The 25,399-nt window shown below is 41.8% G+C and overlaps 1 protein-coding gene and 1 long non-coding RNA gene across 10 annotated transcripts in view; one reads left to right on the forward strand and one right to left on the reverse strand.

The window, feature by feature from the left end:
* The window catches only part of FAM13A (family with sequence similarity 13 member A), a 431,061-nt gene extending 417,928 nt beyond the window's left edge, over window positions 1–13,133 (forward strand). For 4 of the 9 annotated variants that reach the window (XM_063610246.1, XM_063610248.1, XM_063610249.1 and 1 more), the window contains 5 exons: window positions 370–465; window positions 1,934–2,017; window positions 7,288–7,484; window positions 8,054–8,155; window positions 10,833–13,133. In XM_063610246.1, coding sequence (XP_063466316.1) covers window positions 370–465; window positions 1,934–2,017; window positions 7,288–7,484; window positions 8,054–8,155; window positions 10,833–10,959 — 606 coding nt within the window. In that variant the 3' untranslated portion in view covers window positions 10,960–13,133. Of the gene's footprint in view, window positions 1–369; window positions 466–1,933; window positions 2,018–2,835; window positions 2,966–5,868; window positions 5,938–7,287; window positions 7,485–8,053; window positions 8,156–10,832 lie in introns of those variants that run through there. The other 5 variants (XM_063610243.1, XM_063610245.1, XM_063610244.1 and 2 more) reach the window with 3 other exon arrangements.
* LOC134731514 (uncharacterized) lies at window positions 11,361–19,721 on the reverse strand. The gene is made up of 2 exons (XR_010113833.1): window positions 17,056–19,721; window positions 11,361–12,561 (listed from the first exon to the last, which is right to left on the reverse strand). It is a non-coding gene; the product is annotated as an uncharacterized lncRNA (long non-coding RNA).
* Between the last annotated feature and the right edge of the window lie 5,678 nt (window positions 19,722–25,399).

Here is a 25,399-nt window from a genome sequence, read left to right on the forward strand (position 1 = left end):
CGGCCTACATGATATGTCTTATAGCAAATATACGCTTTCACTTTCCCTGGGCTCAGAAAATAGTCATCTGGGAACTCTGAACCTTGAGTTTTAAGCAGGAAGCAGGAACCTAAGAATGATCCTAGTTTGGATTTAGAAAAAGCAATACTACCAGTGGAGTGACTTCCATTGATCTGCAGCTGAAGTAGGTAATCTGAATATTTATTGAATAAATAATATTATCAGTTTAAATAAATTCTGTGAGGGTAGTAAGACTTAAGTTGCATCATCTAGAGTTTCTCTAGAATTACAAAGGCCCAGAGCATGCTTAGACAGCTGGTCATGACTCCCAGCAGCAGGCTTCTCATAGCTCTCATTCTTGCTTTTCAGGTAACAAAGAATGAACGGCAGGTCATGAAGCCACTATATGACAGGTACCGGCTGGTCAAACAGATCCTGTCCCGAGCTAACACCATACCCATCATTGTGAGTAGAATACCTTCCCATGGCTGGTACAACACCTTTCTGCTTGAATGGGCCCTGGATATATGAATAGGGCCCTAACCTGCTTTCTCATTAAAGAATAGGCTTTAATTGCTGAATCAGCCATTACTATCCATGGCTGGCCCACAAGCTTGAGGAATGAAGACTTTATCAAAGACCCCTGAGGCTACATTTGTTAAAAATGGGCAAACCTGAAGCTGATAGAATTTATTTTTCCCTTTTGGAGGACATGCTTTGCCCAAAAGGCATGTACATCCATCGGATATGCTGGGCCAGAGACGGAGCACCAAGGGGGTAGGGCTGCACTTTCTCCAGGCCTCTTCACTCCGAAGAGTGCTGCTCTGATCCCAAGACCCTCTGCTCATAGTCCCTCCCATCCAAGAGAGGGATAACTCCCTTGGGAATTGTGTCCAGGGAGAAAATCCTCTGAGAAACAAGAGAGAGGGCCTTCTTGGAGGATGTGACAAGGTGTAGGAAAGGAGGCTGCTCATTGCTGCCAGTGGCCACCATCCTTAAACTTTGCTGCTTTTGGCTCCTGGATTTTGACTTTGTCAAGAGTAGAGAGCAGCAGCTTGCCTTCAGCGACAGGAAAGTCTTTAGGGCCCAGCCACCTGCTCCCATCCCTCATCCCAGTCTCAGCGTTTCCACCCCCAGCTTATGAGTACGGCCCGTTCTGCCCTGTCCATCTCTTAGGGAAACATTTGCCTCTGTTTCAGTCCTCCCATCTCCTCTGCTGGCTTTTAGGCTCTTTAGCAGACACAAACTCACTTTGATGTGGCCGTTGCAATACATACTCATTTTAGCTGCTGCTCCTGTCTGGCCCGGCCTTAAATGCCCTTCTTATTTCTAGGCCTAGAATATTGTCTATTTCTTTTAACAATGTATTTAATGAAGAAAGGAGGGTCCAGAGATCTCAGCCAGGTGTATTTGAAGAAAGCCACTTTAATGTATTCTGGAGGAATGTCCTAAACTAACAAAACGATTAGATCTAAGGAGTTGTTTTCATTCTCCAGGCAGGAACCCTTAGTGTCCCTAAGAAGGGTGAACGTGCAACAGAGAAGTCAGCTCCCCTTTGTATTGCTTTCTGAGCTTATGATTCTCCTTAGCTGACTACAGCCGAAGTGTTCTTGTGGTTACTGTGATTGGCAGGGGCATCGATGGGAGGCAGGTGTTTCTCCTCGGGTTTCTTCTGCGTGTCTGCCGGATATACTCCTGTGCTGTTCTTGCTGTACTCTGTCCTCCTTGATTTATGTGTGTGGGCGCTGAAGGGAAGCAGCAACTTGGAAAAAGAACTTTTGTTGTTTCAGGTTTTCCTGGGTGTGTTTGGCAGGGAGGGGTAAGAATGCAGAGTTAAAAGTTAATAAATACTGGTGAGGTCAGAGGAGGCCGAGAGCTGGAGGGAAAGGGAAAGGGGTTCGGAATGTAACCTACTTGTTAACACCTGTCACAGGGTTCCCCCTCCAGCAAGCGGAGAAGCCCTTTGCTGCAACCAATTATCGAGGGCGAAACTGCTTCCTTCTTCAAGGAGATCAAGGTGAAGACCCCAGCTGCTAACCCATTGCTAAATCCGCACCAGTTCCCTCCCTCCTCCCCTCCCCTCTGGTGAATGGAAAGGGGGTGTGATCGGGCCTTTTGGTGGTGGCTTCTTATAGCATTCCCTGAAAATCAGTAGCTGTATATAACCAACTTTGAACAGTTCCCTCTAAAGAGTACTGATTTCTCCAGTTTCATTTAGCTGATTTCTTTGGTTTCATTGTATTCCCCCCTCTTTTTTGTATTGTCTGTTGTTGCTTGTTTTGTTTTTACTTTGCTTTCAGGGATTATTTTGTTTGGTTTTGTTGTCCACAATGCTTTTCGTTTGGTTATGTTTTCTGTATTTGGGGAATGGATTTTTCTGTATTCCAAAATCTTAAATTAGCTCATTAGACCAACTTTAAAAGGAATTTCATATACTGTTTATAGAAAAATCATAATTAACATAGGAAATATATATAAACATAAAACAGTGAAAAATTGTACTTCTACAAATATCTTAGTAGTCTTTGACAGATTTGCGGGTGCAGTATTTCTGGCTTTTCCTTCTTGACTTTCTCATAGCACATTTAGTCCCCAGGACTAATTTTAAAATCTGCTCTTAATCTACGAATGAGGTGCTGTGAATGACTGATAGCTGCCAGAATATATGTCCTGATTTTTTTTCCAGTAATATGGATTTTGTACAGATAATCCTTGTCATCGGTGGCTACTTTTGCTAGAATGGGAGATGTAATCTGTGCCCATAGATCAGTGTGTCTCTGTGGGACCCTAATTGGCCCGTACTAGGATCAGCCTCTTTCATGTTTTTGTTTCTAGACAACTGAACAAAGTGGACTGCCTTTTACAGAACTCTAGAGATGAAAAATCAAAGGCAATCATTTTTTAAAAATCAGTGATTGTTTTTCTAACATTTAACTCCAAAGCAAGAGTTAAACCTGAAGTAGAAGTGAGTATTAAGAGTTTTACTTGTCAAAGTTCTGTGATAGTTCCGAGCCTGGGGTGATCATTTACGTGCTGTAGTTAGGAATGGTTATTTCAGTATATGGGGGCCTCTTGTCTACTGAGGGAAACCAGTTGAGAACTTCTCCATTTTCTTGTCTGAGGTAAGGCACCACAAGCTATAAAGTCATCTTTTATGTATTCCTTTTCTTGCCTTTTGCAGATCTTAATACATCATCTGCCTAATTTTATGGTATTAGGCAATGACTGTGCTCACTGTATTAAGTAGAACTTGTTTTATGAAAATGTTCTAAACACGGTACTTGAAATTTGGGCCAGTATACTATAGTGTGTCTTTAAAAATTAGAGCTATTTTCTTACAATAAGCCTTGATGTTAATGAAAGACAAATTTTGTCTGGCTGGTAATGTCACCCAAGTGTGAAACCACAGTAATTGGAGAAATATGGGTAATTGTGTGTATGAAAATTAGCATGTTTCTCTTAGCAGCATGCAATAGAACCATTACTAGATAAAAATGTGTTCTTGAACACATCCAAAATACAGACACTTAATAATGGTTTCACCAAATGAACTGAAGATAACCTAATGATGCTCTTTTTTATAAAAGACATTTTTCCCATTCTTATCCTTTAGCTTAATTTTTTTTCCACAAGTATATTTTAGCTGTGGTTTATCTCCTGGCCCACATCATGGTCAAAATTTCAGATAATTTTGCAATGACCACTTTGCTTTTGTAAACAGTGCTGTCTTTTGGTTCATTTTGTTCCTGTTGGCCAGGCCTATTAGAAAGTATTTGGACTGTACTAATTCTTGGCAATTCCAATTTAGAATTTGGTGTGTGTGCAGATAAGATTGTATCTAAGTGGTTTCTCCAAAACTCACCCCTGATTTTAAATGCTTTTGGGAACGAACCAGCTGTATATGAACTACAGCCAGCTCAGTTCTGAAGGCCTAGATTTTCCAACCCAAAGAAACCTAGAGATCATCTAATCAGTTCTCCTAGCCAACATAAGAATCCGCTCTAAAACTTCTCTGGCAGAATAGAGACATTGAACCTACAGAGAGATTCCATCCTCAAGCTTAAAAAGTTTACAGCAATGGAAGGAGTTACGTCACTCACTACATAAGTATCAATAATAGCTGATAACTTATATTATTGGTTTTATAATTATCTTTGTTAATTACATAATATGTAATTTAAAATGTATAGGTTTGATAAATACAAAAGTTAATGAAAATAGTTGAAATTATAATATTCATAGCTATCATCAATTTATTACATTCTATCCCATAAGCTTAGTTTTGCCCTTTGGAGCAACACGAAATAGACATACTGCTTCTTCCCTGAGAGCACTGCCTGTATTTACAGTCACCTGCCCTGCCCACTCTCACCCCACACCCTATGACAATCTGTTATCCCAGCAAGTTCCTCTTACTCTTCCTTGTGTGATATGGATTCCAAACCTTTCAGTAGTCTCCTAGCTCTGCTGTGTGCACACACACCAGTTTATCAGTGTTGCTGTTAAAGCTGATACCCAGAACTGGACATTAATCTGGATATGGTTTAACCAGGACAGTGGACCAAAGACTAGTCCTTACATTGATCTGGATGACTGAGACCCTTTCATGCCTCCAGTTTCTTGCCTATGCAACTGACAAGGTATTGGGAATTCATTTTGGCCATTCTGAGGATAGGGTGTCTCAGCCTCAGCACTGCTGACCTTTGGGGCTGGGTAACTGTTGTGCAGCACTGCCCTGTGCTTGCCGTGGGATGCTTACCAGAGTCCTGGCCTCCACCCACTAGAGGCTAGTAGTGTGCCACCACCACCCCTTCACCAGTCGTGACAGCCAAAAAAGATTCCAGACATTGCCTGATGTCCCCGAGGGAACAGATCACCCTCATTGAGAACCACTGCTCATGGCCCTGGCATATGGCCCTGACTCATGCTTTGCTGTATACTTGTGCATTGCCACTGATGTATCCAGCTTTTCTTTTTCCTAATTATAGGGCCTTGAATTTTTCCAATTTGTTACATCTCACACTTCTATTTCAGCTGTAGGAAATACACTAAATCTAGCTTTTGTATTCCAACATATCAGATATCCCTACCCACTTTGTATTATCTGTACATTTTGAAATATGCCTTTTCTTTGTCCAAGTGACTCAGATACTGAGAAAGGCAGGGTCAGGCAGAGGGGTTGCTGTAGACTGCCCTTCAGGTTCATGTCACCCTTCAGTCATTACTCAGCAGAAATTTGGGAAGCTAGCTTTCCTTTCGTAGGGTCTGCTTACCTGGTTTATTGAAATCCAAATACTACATCTATCAGAAAAGGAAAAACGGTTTGTTTCCATGAGTCATTTTTAAGGAACCAGTCTCATCAGTTGATCACTGATTTTTTCCCAATTGCTTATATATTATCTATGTATTAATTCCTTCTAGAATCTACCCAGTATCTACAACACTTATGATGACTGTCTTATTTGAAAATCTATTTGCTATTTTTCCTCGTGATTTTCAAAGGCTACTGAGAGTAATTATGTTACATTTATCTCAAAAAATATTGAGTGCTCACTATGTGCAAGGCACATTTCTACATTTTTAAGTTCTCTCAGGACTTTGGGATATAATTGATAAGGCCTAGACACCTGATTTCATTAAAGGTTGTTAAGTTCTTATTTGTAACTGTTAGGTGTCCCAGGTGTTTATGCTCTTCTAATAGTAGTTTTTTGTAGTTCTCTTTTCAAACTGAATTACTAGACTGCTTAACAGCCATTTATTGGCCATATGCAAGCATTGGCCAAGCTCTGGGGATAGCAGTAAACACGCCCCAATTCCTGCCTTCACTGAGTTATGGTAAGATACTTCTACCCTGTCTTCCTTATCCAGGGGAGGGGAAGGAAGAGAGGGAGCGGAAAACTGATGTGCACAGCCGGTGTCCCAGGTGTGCCTTATGAGGTACCTGACATACATTATCTCAATTTTTATCAAAACTACGTCGATGGGAATTGTTATTACTCTTACTAAAACAAAAAGAAACGTATTCACTTAAAAAGTCAATTTTACTTTGTAAACTTTTAAATGTTTTTAACAATTTAAAGAGACCCAAGATCGGAAGTCACAGCTGAGACAATCTGGAAAAGCCACCTAGCTTTTGCCAATTTTATTTTTGTAGCAATACTTTGATATCAGTTATATGATAGTCCTTTTTTGTTTTGCTTTGTTCGGTTGCTTGTTTATTCACATTATTTCTCTTCAGAAACACCATTATTAAACATACCAAAATTTACCATGAACCATTTGCACACTTGTACTTTGCCCTCCAGCGGGAACTGCTGCTGCCTCCTGAGATTTTTTTGCTGCACTGGCATGGAAGCCATTTGGTTTACCTGTAATAATTGATGCTATGCATACCATTTTTTATGTGGCTGTATTCTGAACCAATTTTTAAATTTTTTAGGATAGTAAGTTATTCTCTGTGGTCTGACTACCTTTTGGCAGTACATCACTTGTTTTGAAATCTTTCACATTCTGATATTATCTCTTCCTTAGGCTTACATAGCCTTAAATTGGCTCTAAGAAATGCTGATTTGGCTTTATTATTTTTCTATTTGCATTATCAATACAGACCGAGAATATCATACTTTTCTTAGAATCTTGTATGCCGAAAAATACAGATGTGGCCCTTGGAAGTTCTTTGGAAAAGCTTGAGTTTTCTTATTTCAATCATGAGAATATAATATGTTTCAGTCTCCTTAAAATTTCCCTAAAATTTTGTGCATTAAGCAGCAATAAAATGTTCTCTAATCTCAATTCTTAAATAGAAAGGTTGTATTGTTTTATTTCAGAAAATGTTCAGACTGATTTTTTTTTTTTTTTTCCTAAAAAGCCATCTGAGATACCCAAGTAGTAGAATCCTTTAAAGCACTGGTTACTGGTGATGAATTTTGTTTTGTGCTGTCACAGAGCTGGAAATTTTTGGATCCTTTTAGTTCATCTGATTTAGGTTATAAATTATGACGGTTGTTCCTTCTTACCGCCAACCTGACAACTATTAACATGCTGTACACTCATTTTAAAATAGTTTTGCAGTCTGTTTATTGAGTGGCTACATTGTGTTATTAAATGTGTATATTTATATTGAATACAGATATTCAATAATATATCTGTAATGTACATATGTGTTGCTAAATGTAGATACAGAAGAAACTATATGGGGTCTGATAATTGATTATTAAATGATACTTGTAATGAAAGTGTGCCCCAAAAAGTAACCAGATTTTTATTGAGATTGCTGTGTATCTCCAGGAAGAAGAGGAGGGGTCAGAAGACGATAGCAATGTGAAGCCAGACTTGATGGTCACTCTGAAAACCGATTTCAGTGCACGATGCTTTCTGGACCAATTCGAAGATGATGCTGATGGGTTTATTTCCCCAATGGATGATAAAATACCATCAAAATGCAGCCAGGACACAGGGCTTTCAAATCTCCATGCTGCCTCAATGTATGTCATTTTGGTGGTGGTGGTGAAATGTTTTGGTAAAAATAGCTCTCTTAAATATTATCTTAGCCTTTGTATCTAAATAAATTAGCTGATAAAATACAAGTGACTACCTGGGGTGTATCTGGATAAAACAGTGATTTTTTTTTTCTTTTTTTATATGCTTCAGCCCATGTTATTTGAGGGAACTTTTGAGTCTTGTTTAAACAACCAGAAGTTCTGTCTCTAAAGGGCATTGTGTGGTTCTGTACATCACAGCCCATCACTTAACACACGCTGAGCACAGATGTCATCTCTTTCTTTCAAAGAAAAATATGACAAAGTGCCGTGGGATTTCACAAGGCCTAAGAATTACCCAAGTAGCAGGAACCCCCAGAAGCTGGATCGGTTGCCAGCATGTTTGGCTTTCAGGAAATGGAAAACATCCATTTCCGCGCCCCCTCAATGCCCTCAGCAGTTTCTGCATTTACTTAAGCCCCCTTTCTGCACAGCTCCTATTGAGTTACACATTCATTACATTTATGACAACTCAAATTTAACTTAATTTCCTTGCAATGCTTCCTCTCTCTTAGACCTGAACTCCTGGAACACCTCCAGGAAATGAGAGAAGAAAAGAAAAGGATTCGAAAGAAACTTCGAGATTTTGAAGACAACTTTTTCAGACAGAATGGAAGGTAGTGCCTGTCTTCCCCCGCCCTCCCTTCCCCCCGCTCCCGCTGCACCACACACACCCATCCCTCTTGTTTTTCTGTCAGATCTATGGAATGCCTTCAAAGGGGGCACTCTTCTGCATCCTCCCTGTAACCTGGTCCTTGGGTTTGTGCCTAGGGACCCTTAGAGGTTGACTGTGAGATGATGGGATTTGTGTGGACCTCCCAGAAGAAGTGCACTTTGGGTAATGCCCAAGACTCATGCATATTCAGCTGACATGTATGAAACGAACCTGTCCCATCAGATTCTTATCTACAATGAGCAGCAGGAAGCTGCGTTTCCCACTGGTGGTAACACCAACGCTTTTTTCTTAAGAAGCTAGAGGTTAGCCAAGCGGCTGTAGTGGCACACCTGTAGCTCCAGCTACTTGGGAGGCTAAGGCAGGAGGATTGCTTGAACCCAGGAGTTTGAGGCTGCAGGGAGCTGTGGTCTGCTACTGCACTCTATTCTGGGCAATAGAGTGAGACTTCATTTCTAAATAAAAGGAGCTAGAGAAACAACGGAAAGAGAGATCTAAGTATTACTGATTTGCAAGCTCATTTCAAAACTGAAGGTGATAATTGCCAAGTTTAAATGAAAAATATATATGAAAAGCAGTAAGTCAGCCAGGCACGGTGGCTCACGCCTGTAATCCTAGCACTTTGCGAGGCCAAGGCGGGTGGATTACATGAGGTTAGGAGTTCAAGACCAGCCTGACCAACATGGTAAAACCCCGTCTCTACTAAAAATACAAAAAATTAGCTGGGTGCAGTGGCACGGGCCTGTAATCCCAGCTACTCTGGAGGCTGAGGCAGGAGAATCATTTGAACCCAGGAGGCCAAGGTTGCAGTGATCCGAGATCACGCCACTGCACTGCAGCCTGGGCTACAGAGTAAGACTTCATCTCAAAAAAAAAAAAAAGCAAAGCATTAAATCTACCTGGTTGATGGGCTGTCTCTCGCCAGTGAATTTTAAGGCACAATTTAGTCTTTCATGTTTACAAGCAACAGCACACAAAACATCTTACAGAAAGTCACAGTAGGAGCCCCAGGAAAGAACCAGGAACAGATTTGCATCTCTTACATTGGAGTTAGGTTTTAACATTTTAAATTGGTTTTAACCCAGATTACTATAGCTATGTAAGTATTGTTTCTCTTGAGTCCTCTTTTATACTTCTTGAAAGTTTGGAGAAATAAAAGCACCACAAAAATTAACTTTGTCATTTAAAATATATTGTATTTCAGTTTAGTTTAACAATTATTGTATGAATTTACTTTTAGGATCTCTGATTTGGATATGTCTCATATATTTTTATACCTAAACACTTGCTTTTCATTTCCCACCCATTGCAGAGTATTTAGAAAATATAGGTAAGCAAATTTAAATAGTAATTCCCAAAACAATAATAACCAAAGACAAGTCAGAATTAATGTTTTGATGTGTATCTTTCCAGTCTTTCATCTAAGCCTATTTTTTGGTTTATCCTTTTTTATATTATTCTAAGTCACATTATGCACAGGTATCTTATACATGTAGAATTATGCAAACCACCCAGGTTTTAAGAAAATGTCAATGGAGGACGTTAACTTTATTGTCAAAAAAGTTTATAACTATGAGGGACTTAGGAGATAAACTCTGGTTCCATGACTTCGTGTCTGAGGAGAGTGAAGCCCCTCAGAGTGCAGCGGGGGCCTGCGTGCCAGATGCTCCGATTGCTGAGCACCTGTTCCTTGCCCTGCCCTCTGCTGAGAAGCCACTAGAATCCTTTCCTAGAACAAGGCAGGGTATGAATAAGATCAGTTTATTTTTAGTTCATTGAACAAATCAAGCCCCATGCTATCCTCCTTACCCACATTTGCCCTTTAATAATAAAGGCAGGAAGCCTACCTATGTTTGAATGTTTGTTTGCCATGTGCAATTTCCCATAAAACACAAAGCAGCAGCGTGCCGCGTGGTGGCCAAGAGCAGGCAAGTTATCTGATTTCCTGTGCTGGTTTCATCATGTGTAGTGTGTAGGAAATGGCTCCACCTCATCAAGGTGTTGTAAGGGTTCTATCAGATCATAGGTACAAAGCACTTAGCACAGGGCTTGACATATAAGCTCTCAAATACTTGTGCATATAAATATTATGTATGTAAAGTTACTCAATAATAAAGGCTTATTATAATAGTATTATGTAATCCAGCTGCTGAATTCTAAGACTGTTTTATGATAAGTAGGAGTATTAACTAACTATCTGTTGTTTTCGAAAAAAAAAAAGTTGTGGGTGGACCAGTTGCTAATTAAAAATTTAAAATTTCGCGAGACGAAATACGTAAGAATGAGAAAACATTAAGTATGAATAAAGGATTTTGGTGTATGAGAGCTCAATGTGAGATTCATACTTAGCAGAGAGAATTTCTGCATTTCTTAGCCTTCTTATCAAACAAAATGCCAGATTAACTATATAAAAACTCAGTTGCATGTTGCCTTCTGGGTGAAACATTTTCATTACTTGTCTAAATCCAGCCCCAGTCTTGAGACCAAGGGCCACTCGGCAACACTGATTCTACAAGTTGATAAACTGCAAAGTTTCTACACATTGATAATTTGCCCCATGAATAGTATCTAGCAAAAACAGAAAATGATCCTCAGACCCCTTTTTCCTTTATTTGCATTAGAAATGTCCAGAAGGAAGACCGCACTCCTATGGCTGAAGAATACAGTGAATATAAGCACATAAAGGCGAAACTGAGGCTCCTGGAGGTGCTCATCAGCAAGAGAGACACTGATTCCAAGTCCATGTGAGGGGCATGACCGAGCACAGGGGGCTGGCAGCTGCGGTGAGAGTTTACTCTCCCCTGAGAAAGTGTAGCTCTGGAAGGCAGCCTTGGGGCTGGCCCTGCAAAGCATGCAGCCCTTCTGCCTCTAGCCCATTTGGCATCGGCTCCTGTTTCCATTGCCTGCCTTAGAAACTGGCTGGAAGAAGACAATGTGACCTGACTTAGGCATTTTGTAATTGGAAAGTCAAGATTGCAGTATGTGCACATACGCACGCGCGTGCACCCACACAGACACACACACACAGTAGTGGAGTTTTCCTAACACTAGCAGAGATGAATCACTACATTAAACAACACTCATCTACAGAGAATATACACTGTTTTTCCCTGGATAACTGAGAAATATGAGACCATTCTCTGTCTAACTGTGATGAAAACAAGCTCAGGACTTTATTCTATAGAGCAAACTTGCTGTGGAGGGCCATGCTCTCCTTGGACCCAGTTAAGTGCGAACGTGCATTGGAGCCCTATTTGCTGCCGCTGCCATTCTAGTGACCTTTCCACAGAGCTGCGCCTTCCTCACGTGTGTGAAAGGTTTTCCCCTTCAGCCCTCAGGTAGATGGAAGCTGCATCTGCCCACGATGGCAGTGCAGTCATCATCTTCAGGGTGTTTCTTCAGGACTTCCTCAGCTGACAAGGAATTTTGGTCCCTGCCTAGGACCGGGTCATCTGCAGAGGACAGAGAGATGGTAAGCAGCTGTATGAATGCTGATTTTAAAACCAGGTGATGGGAGAAGAGCCTGGAGATTCTTTCCTGAACACTGACTGCACTTACCAGTCTCAGATTTTATCATCAAACACCAAGCCAGGCCAGCATGCTCATGGCAACCTGTTTGGGGCTGTTTTGTTGTGGCACTAGCCAAACATAAAGGGGCTTAAGTCAGCCTGCATACAGAGGATCAGGGGAGAGAAGGGGCCTGTGTTCTCAGCCTCCTGAGTACTTACCAGAGTTTAATTTAAAAAAAAAAAAAAAATCTGCACTAAAATCCCCAAACTGACAGGTAAATGTACCCCTCAGAACTCAGCCTAAGGCAGAATCTAAATCACACTATTTTTGTGATCATGTATAAAAAGAAAAGTCATGCTGTGTGGCCAATTATAATTTTTTCAAAGACTTTGTCACAAAGCTGTCTATATTAGACATTTTGGAGGGACCAGGAAATGTAAGACACCAAATCATCCATCTCTTCAGTGTGCTTGATGTCACCTCATGATTTGTTGTTACTTTTTTAACTCCTGCACCAAGGACAGTGGGTTCTGGGTCCACCTTTGTGCTTTGGGAGGCCGAGCCCAGGCGTCTGCTCGCCCGCCACGGCTGACCAGAGAAGGTGCTTCAGGAGCTCTGCCTTTGACGATGTGTTACAGGATGAACACACAGCAGAGGCACCCTCCTGTATGTTTTGAAAGTTGCCTTCTGAAAGGGCACAGTTTTAAGGAAAAGAAAAAGAATGTAAAACTATACTGACCAGTTTTCAGTTTTAAAGGGTCGTGAGAAACTGGCTGGTCCGATGGGATTTACAGCAACATTTTCCATTGCTGAAGTGAGGCAGCAGCTCTCCTCTGTCAGCTGAATGTTAAGGATGGGGAGAAAGAATGCCTTTAAGTAAGTTTGCTCTTAATCGTATGGAAGCTTGAGCTATGTGTTGGAAGTGCCCTGGTTTTAATCCACACACAAAGACGGTACATAATCCTACAGGTTTAAATGTACATAAAAATATAGTTTGGAATTCTTTGCTCTACTGTTTACATTGCAGATTGCTATAATTTCAAGGAGTGAGATTATAAATAAAATGATGCACTTTAGGATGTTTCCTATTTTTGAAATCTGAACATGAATCATTCACATGACCAAAAATTGTGTTTTTTTAAAAATACATGTCTAGTCTGTCCTTTAATAGCTCTCTTAAATAAGCTATGATATTAATCAGATCATTACCACTGAGCTTTTAAAGCACATTTGTTTAAGACTATGTTTTTGGAAAATACGCTACAGAATTTTTTTTTAAGCTACAAATGAGATGCTACTAATTGTTTTGGAATCTGCTGTTTCTGCCAAAGGTAAATTAACAAAAGATTTATTCAGGAATCCCCATTTGAATTTGTATGATTCAATAAAAGAAAACACCAAGTTATATAAAATAGTGTATGAGATGTTGTGTTTTCCTTTGTAATTTCCACTAACTTTTATATTCTTCATGGAATGGAGCCCAGATGAAATGAGGGGAAGCCCTTTTCACACTAGATCTTATTTGAAGAAATGTTTGTTAGTCAGTGGTTTCTGGCTCTGCCGAGGGAGATATGTTCCTCTGCAACCATTTCTGCAGCCCAGAATCTCAGGGCACTAGAGGTGGTGTCTTAATTGGCTTCACAAAGACAGAATGCTCTGGACTGGGATTTTTCCTTTGCTGTCTTGGGAATATGTGTTTATTAGCACATGCCAACAAAATAAATGTCGAGTTATTTCATAAGTGTAAGTAAACATAATTTTCATAAGTACTTTTATTGTGTTCAGTCTGGTGTAAACATTGAAATAGATGTTTATATTAAGTATATCATTATGTTTCATCTTTGAATCATTTAGTTCAGATTTCACTTTCTAAGACTTGTAGGTGCAAGATTTAGGATAAGGGACAGCTTAGAAGTTTTTCAAGATGGTAGAAGTTTGTCCTGTGCTGCTTTAAAAAAAAAAATAAAAAAAGCTAGCACAATTTTGGTGATCTCCCAAGTGAGGGAAAATTTCCATGAAAGACCAAATCAAATTTCAAACTGGAGTACTAATTATTTTTTTAATTACCAGCTAGGATGTTGTCAGCTGTTAAGATTTCTTCCATTTGCCTACCAGTTCAAAGTCAAAAGATTATTATTCATTGCAGGGATCAGTGATATCTCTGTAACATCAGTGTAATTTTTGCTTTGTCTCATCATAATTCATTGCTTGGGTGGCAGGGGAATAGCCTCTTGCAGGGTGTGCCTGCTCCCAGGTGTGACATTTCCAGCCAAGGACAAATGCCTCAGAGCTGTGTTGTGTCATAAATGCCACACTAAGGTGTCCCAAGACCAGCAGTCTTGGAACCCTGAGGGCTGAGCATTTGTAAATGTGGTTGAGCTTAGAATTCCTTATAAGGTGAATATTTAGGTTTATTATCAGCATAAAGGGATGGCCATGGTGCTAATCAAGCTGGTTCTGCCCAGGGGTTGCCTAGTTCTCCAGAGACAGAATTGGGCCCTGTGTCCAGAACCGATCAGAGTTTAAGTTTGGATAATTTTTGGTTTTAGAGCTTTTTAATCTGATGAAGATGCCCTTTTCTTAAGAATAACACCTTATGCTTTTGGTGATATATTTATAGTTGAACACCATAAACTGTTAACAGCTTTGTGAAAGCTAGCTGTAGTCTAAATTCTGCTTTGCTTTGCTTTCAAGAGGGGTCTTCCTGACACACTCCTTGCTAGCTTATTTTCCCTTAGTCAGGGAGAGGTGGTTTCTGCACCAAGATCAATGCCTCTGTGATATTTTTTCAGTATCCACTTAGTTAAATCAATGAGGAGGGACAAACTATACTACAGTCTTGAAGCACTGTTTCCTCTGAAGCTCTTGTGTTTGACAGAACTCAGAAAGTGCTTTCCTTTCCTTCATTAATTTCCTTTTACTGTTTTTTTCCACTTGACACTCAAAATGTACTAAAGAGTAGACTGGCTAAACATATTTTCAAATTTTTATATATCCAAATTGTGCACACTGGCTCTACTTTAAGTGGTGACCAACACAGCACACACCAAACCAGAGTCACATAGAAATGCTGGGCACTGCACAGTGGCACTGGCCACCTTCCCAAGCAGAGACCATGAGTGTGCCTCAAAACACAGGTTTGGCAAATCCTCCAACTGAAAACACCTACAGTCATGAAAATCTCCACAGTTTTTGTAAAAAATATGGGCTCCTAACAATATTTACATGACATGTAAGCAGAAGGCATTTGAAATTACCATTGTCCTTTTTAAAAATGTAAACTGAACAAAAAACATTTTATACATGACTATTTTGTGTAAATGTAAAATATTTTAAACTATGAAAGTGCTAGAATTTTTGACAGTAGCATCAGGATCAGGGTCTGACCTTTCCCTTCTTTAAGTAATCCTGTGACTCCCTGGAGCCCCTCAGAAGCCTCCTGAGGATTAAGTTTTTGTTGTTCTATCTCCAGGCAGGGCACTGGAAGGTGATGCGAGCTGAGCATACACTTCAGGCATGTCCGTTTTGTAACTAGAAAAATGGGCTTGTGCTCTCATGGCTCAGTTGCCTTTAAAAAATTCATAGAAAGCGCTGGAGAAGTGCAGAAATGAGGGCATTGAAGCAAATTTTTAAAAATTAAGTACATCTCCAAAGCCAATGAGGCCATCATGAATAAATACATTAGCCATTTACTATAAGGCCACCAGAGAACTGAGAGACTTGGAGAAAGACACATTTCAGTCGTGTGGAGGGAGCACCTCGCCCTTTGCACTGCCTGTTCCTATCCCTGGCCAAGTGTGCCCTCCTCGCTCAGGCCTCGAATAGCCTGGAGAGTTGGGCAGCAGGTGGGGCAGCTTCATGCCCCACCTGACAGCTGGGGACAGAAAGCTGCCATGGTGGGTAGGCATGCAGTGTCCTTTAAACTATGTGCTGCTATACATCCTCTAAATGACAGAAAGTAACCATTAGAAATATGCTAAGCCTGAAATTAAAAAATAAAAAAGGCTTGGAATAAGGTCCTAGTGCTAAAACAAGGATTCAAACTCAGATCTGTCTGACTTCAGAGTACAAAGATGCAATACTGCTAACACAGATGCAAGTTAATGCTGTCCTGCCAAAACTGAAGCTCATCATGAATAATTTTGGTAACTTTGGGCTCAAGTAATAAAATTTGGGCAGAAACGACAAGCTGTATTTAGTGACTCTCATTTTCTTCAATCTTCTGATGTTGCCTCTTTTGAGGGACCAGAAAGTTACACAAGCCCAAGAACACCAGGTTCCACAGCCTAGTATAAAGCCTGATGTCCTCTGAACCCCTTAACAATGTCTTCACTTCTAGTCCTATCATAGTTTGCAGAACTGTGAAGTACCTGAATGGAAATTTCAGAATGAAGACCCACACAGGGGGTCGGGGTGGGCTGAGGAGAGGCAGGCCCTCCCAATGGCCTTACTACCTCTTCTAGCTATGGATTCTGAATCCTGTAAGACAAAGTATATCAGAATCATCCCTGACTGGGTCAGCTCACCAAGGCTATTATACACAGAATTTCACATTCAGTAAAAGTCAAAATTCCCAAATGCAGTCTTAGAATCCTGGCAGGCACACAGACAAATGGGGCTTGGCAGGTCTGGGACTGTTGACAGCTTGGTCCTCACTCTTCCCCTCCAGCCACAAGGCTTAGACAGGAAGGGTGACTCCGTGTTATGCTGCAGCTGCCTGGAGACAGGGCCCAATGCAAACCTCAGCAAGAACTCAGTTCTGACTCCAAGAAGATCCCCATGTTACTATGAATTCTGAAATTATAATCTTTTAGGTGTCTGGATTTTTCTTTAATTTCTGTAAAGCAATTCAAAGATGCACAGAAATCTTCATGTCAAGCTTCTGATCCTACAGCTTTGAGTATTTCTTGGTAAGCCATTTTGAGACACTATGATTTTCTATAACTTTTAAATAATTTAAAATTACCAGACAAGAGGAGACAAAGGGGAGGGAGAGAGTAAAGGATATATCCCTCCGTAGTAGCAGAAAGCAGTGCGGCTCAAACTTGGATGCACATGCGCCTGCCTGGGGATCTTGTGCTGTAGCTCCAGGAAGTGCCTGATGTTCTGCATTGCTGACAAGCAGCCAGGTGCTGCCGTGTTGCTCGTCCAGGGACCTCACTTTAAATAGAGGGTGCAGACTGCATCCTGGGTGAAATGAGCAGCTCCACCAATTAATCCAAAACCCTGAGTTAACAGAGACCAGCACATTTGACAACACCCTCGGAGGCTGAATGCTGCCTCAATGCTTGAGATGCAGACAGATGGCTCAGCTGTACAATTTGGGTTACTTACCTCCAGAAATCTGTTTCTTTTTCTGAAAAGCAGTACCCGTGTAATCAGGTGATTACGAAAATTTACTTGGATGACTGTAAAGTGACCACACAGTAAATTCTTAATAGATGGTGGTAGGTGGGGTGGTTACTATCATCAGCCATCAAGGCAAAGATTCTTCCTATCTTGAAGTCCAGCAACACATTCTGAATCCCTGCAAAAAACGAACGGTATTTCCTGGTATCATTTCCCCCACCATCACCCTCTGATCCTTGTTTGTGTGAAACAGAAAGAGAATACAAGTTATTGCTAGCAGGATGAGCAAGATTCCATGGGAACATCATCCCATTCTCTTGGGGGAATAAGATAAATTGTGACTATTACTATTTTCCAGCAAATCACATCAAAACTTGTGCCACCTTCTTAGAAAAAATAAGGCTTGCTAAATTCCTTCTCTCACAGAGCAGGGAAAATCCCTCTAAGCCTACTTCTCCCCAAAACATTTTGGGAGGTCCAGATCTGCTCCAACATGTAAAAAGAATAAACCATTGACATGGCAGCTGAGACCAACATGGAAATGCCTGAGCTGTGTGGAGTGAAGGAACAGAGTAACCTTTGGATGGATTTCAAAGTCACTTAAGTGTCCCAAAATTTCTGTCTCAGGGTGTATTTTTAACAACTGAAAACTAAACGTCCCCTTGGGAGGGGAGTTGCTCTGATATTGGCAGCTCCTAATCAACATACTAAATTTCATCGAAACCTGTGGCCAAGGCTGACACTAAGAAGGGATCTGGGGTCCTCCACTCCCTCATCAACCCGTACAGGGGACAACCTGAAGGTGCCATTGCCGAGGCCAGCAATAGGGCAAGCTTTCCCATTCAGGTGACTTTGCAGTCTCATTGAATGAGGCTTTGCGTCCCTCCTCTCATTACCTCAGACACTTAGAACTTCTAGATCTTTTCTCCAATCTGCCAGTGACTTGAACTTCAGAGTCCTTGAACCTGGTTCACAAACATCTGAGTTCCGGAGAATGCCCAGGCATGAAAGGCCAAGAGACCCATTTTTTAACCAAAACAAGACGCTTGGACCGTGGCAGGCCAGCTCTACTGGGACCACAAGCCAGTACCTAGTTGGCACCTGCTGCCGACCTTCGTCCTCAAGAGCATCAGCCTCTTATGACCCAGTGGGGAACGGGGTTGCAGTGTTTCAGAATCTGCTCTTGCTTTCTGATCCTCCTAATCCTAAAGAAAAGGTGGCCATGAAAGACTAATCTGGTTTAGTGTTTGGCTCCATCTGAGGGGTGTGTGGGTGTGTATTTTAATTCTTGGTTAAGTTTCTCAGTAAGTTCAACACCAGCAGGAGCTGAATCAGTAATTATCATAGACAGTCTCCAACTCTCATGGGATTAGGCCCAGGAAAATCAGCTTTTAGAAGATCTGAAGACCATGTGATTGTGTGCCCTGCCAAGTATCCAGCCACACTGGAGGGGAAGAAAAAAAAAAAAAAAGATGACATCTGGATTAATTTTCTTGGTGCTACACATAACTAAGGAGTACACACTCCATTATTTTGGGAGGAAATAAAGCACCAAAGCCTGGACTAGCTAATCCATGGGAGAGGCTGTTATTAATACAGATCCAAAGAGTCTGCCCACACTGTAGTGGATGCCTCTTCCAGCACCTATTCTGTTGCCTGATCAGTGTGGACAAGCAGCCCTGCCTGCATCTGAGGCAGTCTGTGTTAGCATCCCTAAGCAGAGAACTGTAGTCAGGGAGCAACATTTGCCACCCGCTCCACGGGGCTCTGCTCTCATAGGATTCATTCATCACTCATTACCAAAAACCTGGGGAAAGGCACTGTGGTAGGTTCTGTGTCACTTCCCACTGGAGAACTCCCTTGGTCCAAAATCAGTAGGATATGTTCACCGTTTTTGAAGAACACAAGAACACAAGGACCTGCTCTCTTTGTCCTCTTCCTTATCACAAACTCCTGTTCTGCTTTGTGAGATCCTGTTCCCCAAAAGAAGTCTGTAAGTGGAGCCCAGGAATGATTCCTATCAATACTCCACAAAGGCACCTCAAAAATGGAGGCATTCACAGAGCAGAGTACTCATAACTCATGGAACCTCTGCCACTAACGAAGTTAAGTTAAAGGCAACGTAGGCATCACACTTAGGCACTTTAGAGATATAGTTTAAAATTTGCTTGGTTACATTTTAAGAGTCAAAGACGACAAGACGACCAGCACATACATTTCCCATTAAAAGAAAATAATGAAATTCTGAAGAGTAGCTTTGATTTTAATGAAAGTATTTGTTTTTCCTCCAATACTTGACCCTAACATGAAGTATTCTATTCATTGGGTTTCACTGCAAATATATTTTGCTATTCCAGTGTATGACCACCCTTCACTTTAATCTCTGTCATCTGATTAACTACTATTTGTCCATTAATTCCAAACTATGATTCTGGGAGAAATGAACAGATACTAAGCAAAAAAAAAATTTCCAAAGGACAGGGGAATTCCGTGGAAAACTAAATTTGAGAGGAGGCGGAGGGAAGGAGGAAACGAAGGAAAAGAAGGGGAATGAGAAGGAAGAGAAGGAGGAGGAGAAGAAGGAGAAGAAAGAAAAGGAGAAGGAGGAAGAGAAGAGAAAAGGAGGAGGAGGAGGAGAGGAAGGGGGGAGAAGGAGGAGAGGAAGGGGGGAGAACGAGGAGGAGAAGGGGGGAGAAGGGGGGAGAAGGGGGGAGAAGGGGGGAGAAGGAGGAGGAGAAGGGGGGAGAAGGAGGAGGAGAAGAAGGAGAAGGGAAGGAGGAGGAGGAGAAAAGGAAGAGGAGAAGGGAAGGAGAAGGAGAAAAAGAAGGACAAGGAGAAGGAGGAGGAGACAGGAAAAAGAAGGAGAAGGAAGAGGAGGAGGAAGAGGAGAAGAAGGAGGAGGAGGAGGAGAAGGAAGAAGAAGAAAGAACTAGTAGTCGTTGTGCAATAAAGTTTAACTTTCTTTAAATTAGAGACAGCCAAACTTATATAACACAAATCTCCTTTTTCTTCCTTATTCAAAGTATTTTTCCCCCAGGAAGCTCTGCTTTTTGCCAACTATTGAGGCCTCAATGCTTACTTATTCCTACTGCTGAGAACACAGAGCTGCTTGCTGAGGAAGGGCCCAACTGTGTGCTGATGGTCTCCCAGGGCCCATGGAGTGGCCTGATGACTTACCTGCCTGCCCGAAGAGGCCCTTCACTTTACCCTATGTCCCAAGATTGTACAGCATGACTGCCTGGGGAGGTGGAGGGGCACAGAGGATTTGCACTCTCATATCTAGCCAGAGACAAAGCCTGGAATCCCAATATTTACTAAAAGCCTGTTGAAATGCATGCACTGTGGGATCCTCCATCAAACCTTGGGACAGACATCAGTGGGAAAACTGGTAAAATCCAAAAAAAAGAGTGAAGTTTCATGAATAGTAATTTCCCAATATTGGTTCCTTGGTGTTGATAACTATACCATGGTGCTATGTTAACATTTGGGGATACTGAGTGAAAAATCAAATAACTCTGTATTATTTCTGCTACTTTTCTACAGATCTAAAATTATTCAAAAATAGAGTTTCAGAGTGATATTAGCAAGATGGTGGAACAGACAATCCCCCAGCGTCACGTCCCTGACAAAAACACAATTAGAAACCATTCAACGACAAGAATACCACCATGAATATACCAGAACTCGGGGGGAAGCAGAGAAACCACCAAGGCACACAGAACTGAGAGAAGCTGTGACAGGTAGGATGAACAGTCATTTCACACTGTGCCACCCCTTCCCCTAAGCTGGCATAGTGCCACTCACAGAGATTTTCCCTAGACCCATGGTTGCTAGTGAAGGAGGGAACTGGAGGTGAATATTCGATCTCCCCACTGGTCTAGGAATCTTCATGGGAAGTCCATTCCGGTCCTATTCGATCAGAACCATTGGGAGTGTCGGGAAAGCTTAACTACTTGGGGTGAGTTGGAAACAATGACCAGGGTGTTCATCACAGAAAGCTGATCTCAGCACTCTGATCAGTGGAGATGCCAAGTTAAACAAATTGGCCAGGACCACAGTGCCTCAGGGGCACAAATCCAGAGGAAGGCCAAAATCCCCAGCTGGGTTTTCCACAAATCCCAGGTGCATGAGTGGAGTCTTCCTCTAGCTCAGAAACAACTAAAAGGTCGAGATTAAGTTCCAGTGCCCATTTAAGTCTTCCCCAGACTGGAAAACAACGGCAGGGCAGCAGTGTTGTTTCAGGGCAGCATTTAAACTCTGGTATTTGCTATAAGTCTTCCCCAGACAAGGAAACAATGGCAAGGCAGCAATTTAGTTCCAGAACATCATTTAATTTTTGATATTCACTGTGCCTTTACAAGACTGGAAATGACAACAGGGCAACAAGTTCATTCCAGTACAGTCGTTTAGTTTCGGTGCTCAATATAAGTCCTCCCCAGAATGGGAAGTGAAATTTGAAAAACAATCCAGAAACAAAAAGAGACAATGACAAAGAAATAGAAAAAATTAAAAGAAATCAACGAGAAATCCTAAAACTAAGAATACAATAACTGAACTGAAAAACTCCTGAGAAAGCTTTAACGGCAGACTTGATTAAACAGAGGAAATAATTAGCAAGCTTCAAGCCAGAACATATGAAAATTACTCAGTCAGAGGAGCAAACAGAAAAGAGAATGAAAACAGTGAAGAAGGCCTATAAAAAATTATGTTACACCACCAAGTGTACTAACCTCCATGTAATTGGAATTCCCAAAGCGGACAAGGAAAAAAAAAGGCCTAGAAAGTATATTTAAAGAATGAATGGCTGAAAATTTCCCAAATTTAGAGAAAGGCGAACAGCATCCAGGTACAGAAGCTGAGAAGTCACCAATCAAATTCAAATGAAAGAGGAATTCTCCCCAAAGCGCATCATAATCAAATTAGCAGAAAGCAAAGACAAAGAGAGAAAAACTCCAATCAGCAAGACAAAAGAAACATATCACATCCAATACAGCTTTCAGCAGACTTCTCAGTGGAAACCCTACAGGCCAGGAAAGGACATGATGTTATATTCAAAGTGCTGAAGAAAATGTCAACCAAGAATACCCTATCCAGCAAAGCTATCCTTAAAACACAAAGGATAAGAAACACAAACATGGTGGGTGGAGCCAAGATGGCCGAAGAGGAACAGCTCCGGTCTCCAGCTCCCAGCCCGAGCGACACAGAAGACTGGTGATTTCTGCATTTCTGCTTGAGGTACCTGTTTCATCTCACTAGGGAGTGCCAAACAGTGGGTGCAGGACAGTCGGTGAAGCGCACTGTGCACGAGCCGAAGCAGGGCGAGGCACTGCCTCACTCGGGAAGCGCAAGGGGTCAGGGAGTTCCCTTTCCTAGTCAAAGAAAGGGGTAACAGACGGCATCTGGAAAATCGGGTCAGTCCCACCCTCATACTGCGCTTTCCCAACGGGCCTGGAAAACGGCACACTAGGAGATTGTATCCCACACCTGGCTCGGAGGGTCCTATGCCCACGGAGTCTCGCTGATTGCTAGCACAGCAGTCTGAGATCAAGCTGCAAGGCAGCAGCGAGGCTGGGGGAGGGGCGCCCGCCATTGCCCAGGCTTGCTTAAGTAAACAAAGCAGCCAGGAAGCTCAAACTGGGTGGAGCCCACCACAGCTCAAGGAGGCCTGTCTGCCTCTGTAGGCTCCACCTCTGGGGGCAGGGCACAGACAAACAAAAAGTCAGCAGGAATCTCCAGAGACTTAAACATCCCTGTCTGACTGACAGCTTTGAAGAGAGTAGTGGTTCTCCCAGCACACACCTGGAGATCTGAGAACGGACAGACTGCCTCCTAAAGTGGGTCCCTCACCCCTGAGCAGCCTAACTGGGAGGCACCCCCCCAGTAGGGAAAGACTGACACCTCACTGGGCCGGGTACTCCTCTGAGACAAAACTTCCAGATGAACTATCAGACAGCTGAATTTGTGGTCTCACGAAAATCCGCTGTTCTGCAGCCACCACTGCTGACACCCAGCCAAACAGGGTCTGGAGTGGACCGCTAGTAAACTCCAACAGACCTGCAGCTAAGGGTCCTGTCTGGTAGAAGGAAAACTAACAAACAGAAAGGACATCCACACCAAAAACCCATCTGTACATCACCATCATCAAAGCCCAAAAGTAGATAAAACCGCAAAGATGGGGAAAAAACAGAGCAGAAAAACTGGAAACTCTAAAAAGCAGAGCACCCCTCCTCCTCCAAAGGAACGCAGTTCCTCACCAGCAACGGAACAAAGCTGGATGGAGGATGACTTTGACGAGTTGAGAGAAGAAGGCTTCAGACGATCAAACTACTCTGAACTACGGGAGGAAATTCAAAACAATAGCAAAGAAGTTAAAAACTTTGAAAAAAAATTAGAAGAATGGATAACTAGAATAACCAATGCAGAGAAGGGCTTAAAGGAGATGATGGAGCTGAAAGCCAAGTTTCGAGAACTACGTGAAGATTGCAGAAGCCTCAGTAGCAGATGCGATCAACTGGAAGAAAGGGTATCACTGATGGAAGATGAAATGAATGAAATGAAGCGAGAAGGGAAGTCTAGAGAAAAAAGAATAAAAAGAAATGAACAAAGCCTCCAAGAAATTTGGGACTACGTGAAACGACCAAACCTACGTCTGACTGGTGTACCTGAAAATGATGGGGAGAATGGAACCAAGTTGGAAAACACTCTGCAAGATATTATCCAGGAGAACTTCCCCAATCTAGCAAGGCAGGCCAACATTCAGATTCAGGAAATACAGAGAACGCCACAAAGATACTCCTCGAGAACAGCAACTCCAAGACACATAATTGTTAGATTCACCAAAGTTGAAATGAAGGAAAAAATGTTAAGGGCAGCCAGAGAGAAAGGTCCGGTTACCCACAAAGGGAAGCCCATCAGACTAACAGCTGATCTCTCGGCAGAAACTCTACAAGCCAGAAGAGAGTGGGGGCCGATATTCAACATTCTTAAAGAAAAGAATTTTCAATCCAGAATTTCCCATCCAGCCAAACTAAGCTTCATAAGCGAAGGAGAAATAAAATACTTTACAGACAAGCAAACGCTGAGTGATTTTGTCACCACCAGGCCTGCCCTAAAAGAGCTCCTGAAGGAAGCACTAAACATGGAAAGGAACAACCGGTACCAGCCCCTGCAAAAACATGCCAAATTGTAAAGACCATCGAGGCTAGGAAGAAACTGCATCAACTAACGAGCAAAATAACCAACTAACATCATAATGACAGGATCAGATTCACAAATAACAATATTAACGTTAAATGTAAATGGGCTAAATGCTCCAATTAAAAGACACAGACTGGCAAACTGGATAAGGAGTCAGGACCCATCAGTGTGCTGTATTCAGGAAACCCATCTCACGTGCAGAGACACACATAGAATCAAAATAAAGGGATGGAGGAAGATCTATCAAGCAAATGGAAAACAAAAAAAGGCAGGGGTTGCAATCCTAGTCTCTGATAAAATAGACTCTAAACCAACAAAGATCAAAAGAGACAAAGAAGGCCATTACATAATGATAAAGGGATCAATTCAACAAGAAGAGCTAACTATCCTAAATATATATGCACCCAACACAGGAGCACCCAGATTCATAAAGCAAGTCCTCAGTGACCTACAAAGGGACTTAAACTCCCACACAATAATAATGGGAGATTTTAACACCCCACTGTCAACATTAGACAGATCATTGAGACAAAAAGTTAACAAGGATATCCAGGAATTGAACTCAGCTCTAAACAAAGTGGACCTAATAGACATCTACAGAACTCTCCACCCCAAATCAACAGAATATACATTTTTTTCAGCACCACACCACACCTATTCCAAAATTGACCACATAGTTGGAAGTAAAGCTCTCCTCAGCAAATGTAAAAGAACAGAAATTATAACAAACTGTCTCTCAGACCACAGTGCAATCAAACTAGAACTCAGGATTAAAAAACTCACTCAAAACCACTCAACTACATGGAAACTGAACAACCTGCTCCTGAATGACTATTGGGTACATAATGAAATGAAGGCAGAAATAAAGATGTTCTTTGAAACCAACGAGAACAAAGACACAACATACCAGAATCTCTGGGACACATTCAAAGCAGTGTGTAGAGGGAAATTTATAGCACTAAATGCCCACAAGAGAAAGCAGGAAAGATCCAAAATTGACACCCTAACATCACAATTAAAAGAACTAGAAAAGCAAGAGCAAACACATTCAAAAGCTAGCAGAAGGCTAGAAATAACTAAAATCAGAGCAGAACTGAAGGAAATAGAGACACAAAAAACCCTTCAAAAAATT

The sequence above is a fragment of the Symphalangus syndactylus genome, chromosome 10, assembly GCF_028878055.3.
Source record: "Symphalangus syndactylus isolate Jambi chromosome 10, NHGRI_mSymSyn1-v2.1_pri, whole genome shotgun sequence".
Taxonomy (NCBI): Eukaryota; Metazoa; Chordata; class Mammalia; order Primates; family Hylobatidae; genus Symphalangus; species Symphalangus syndactylus.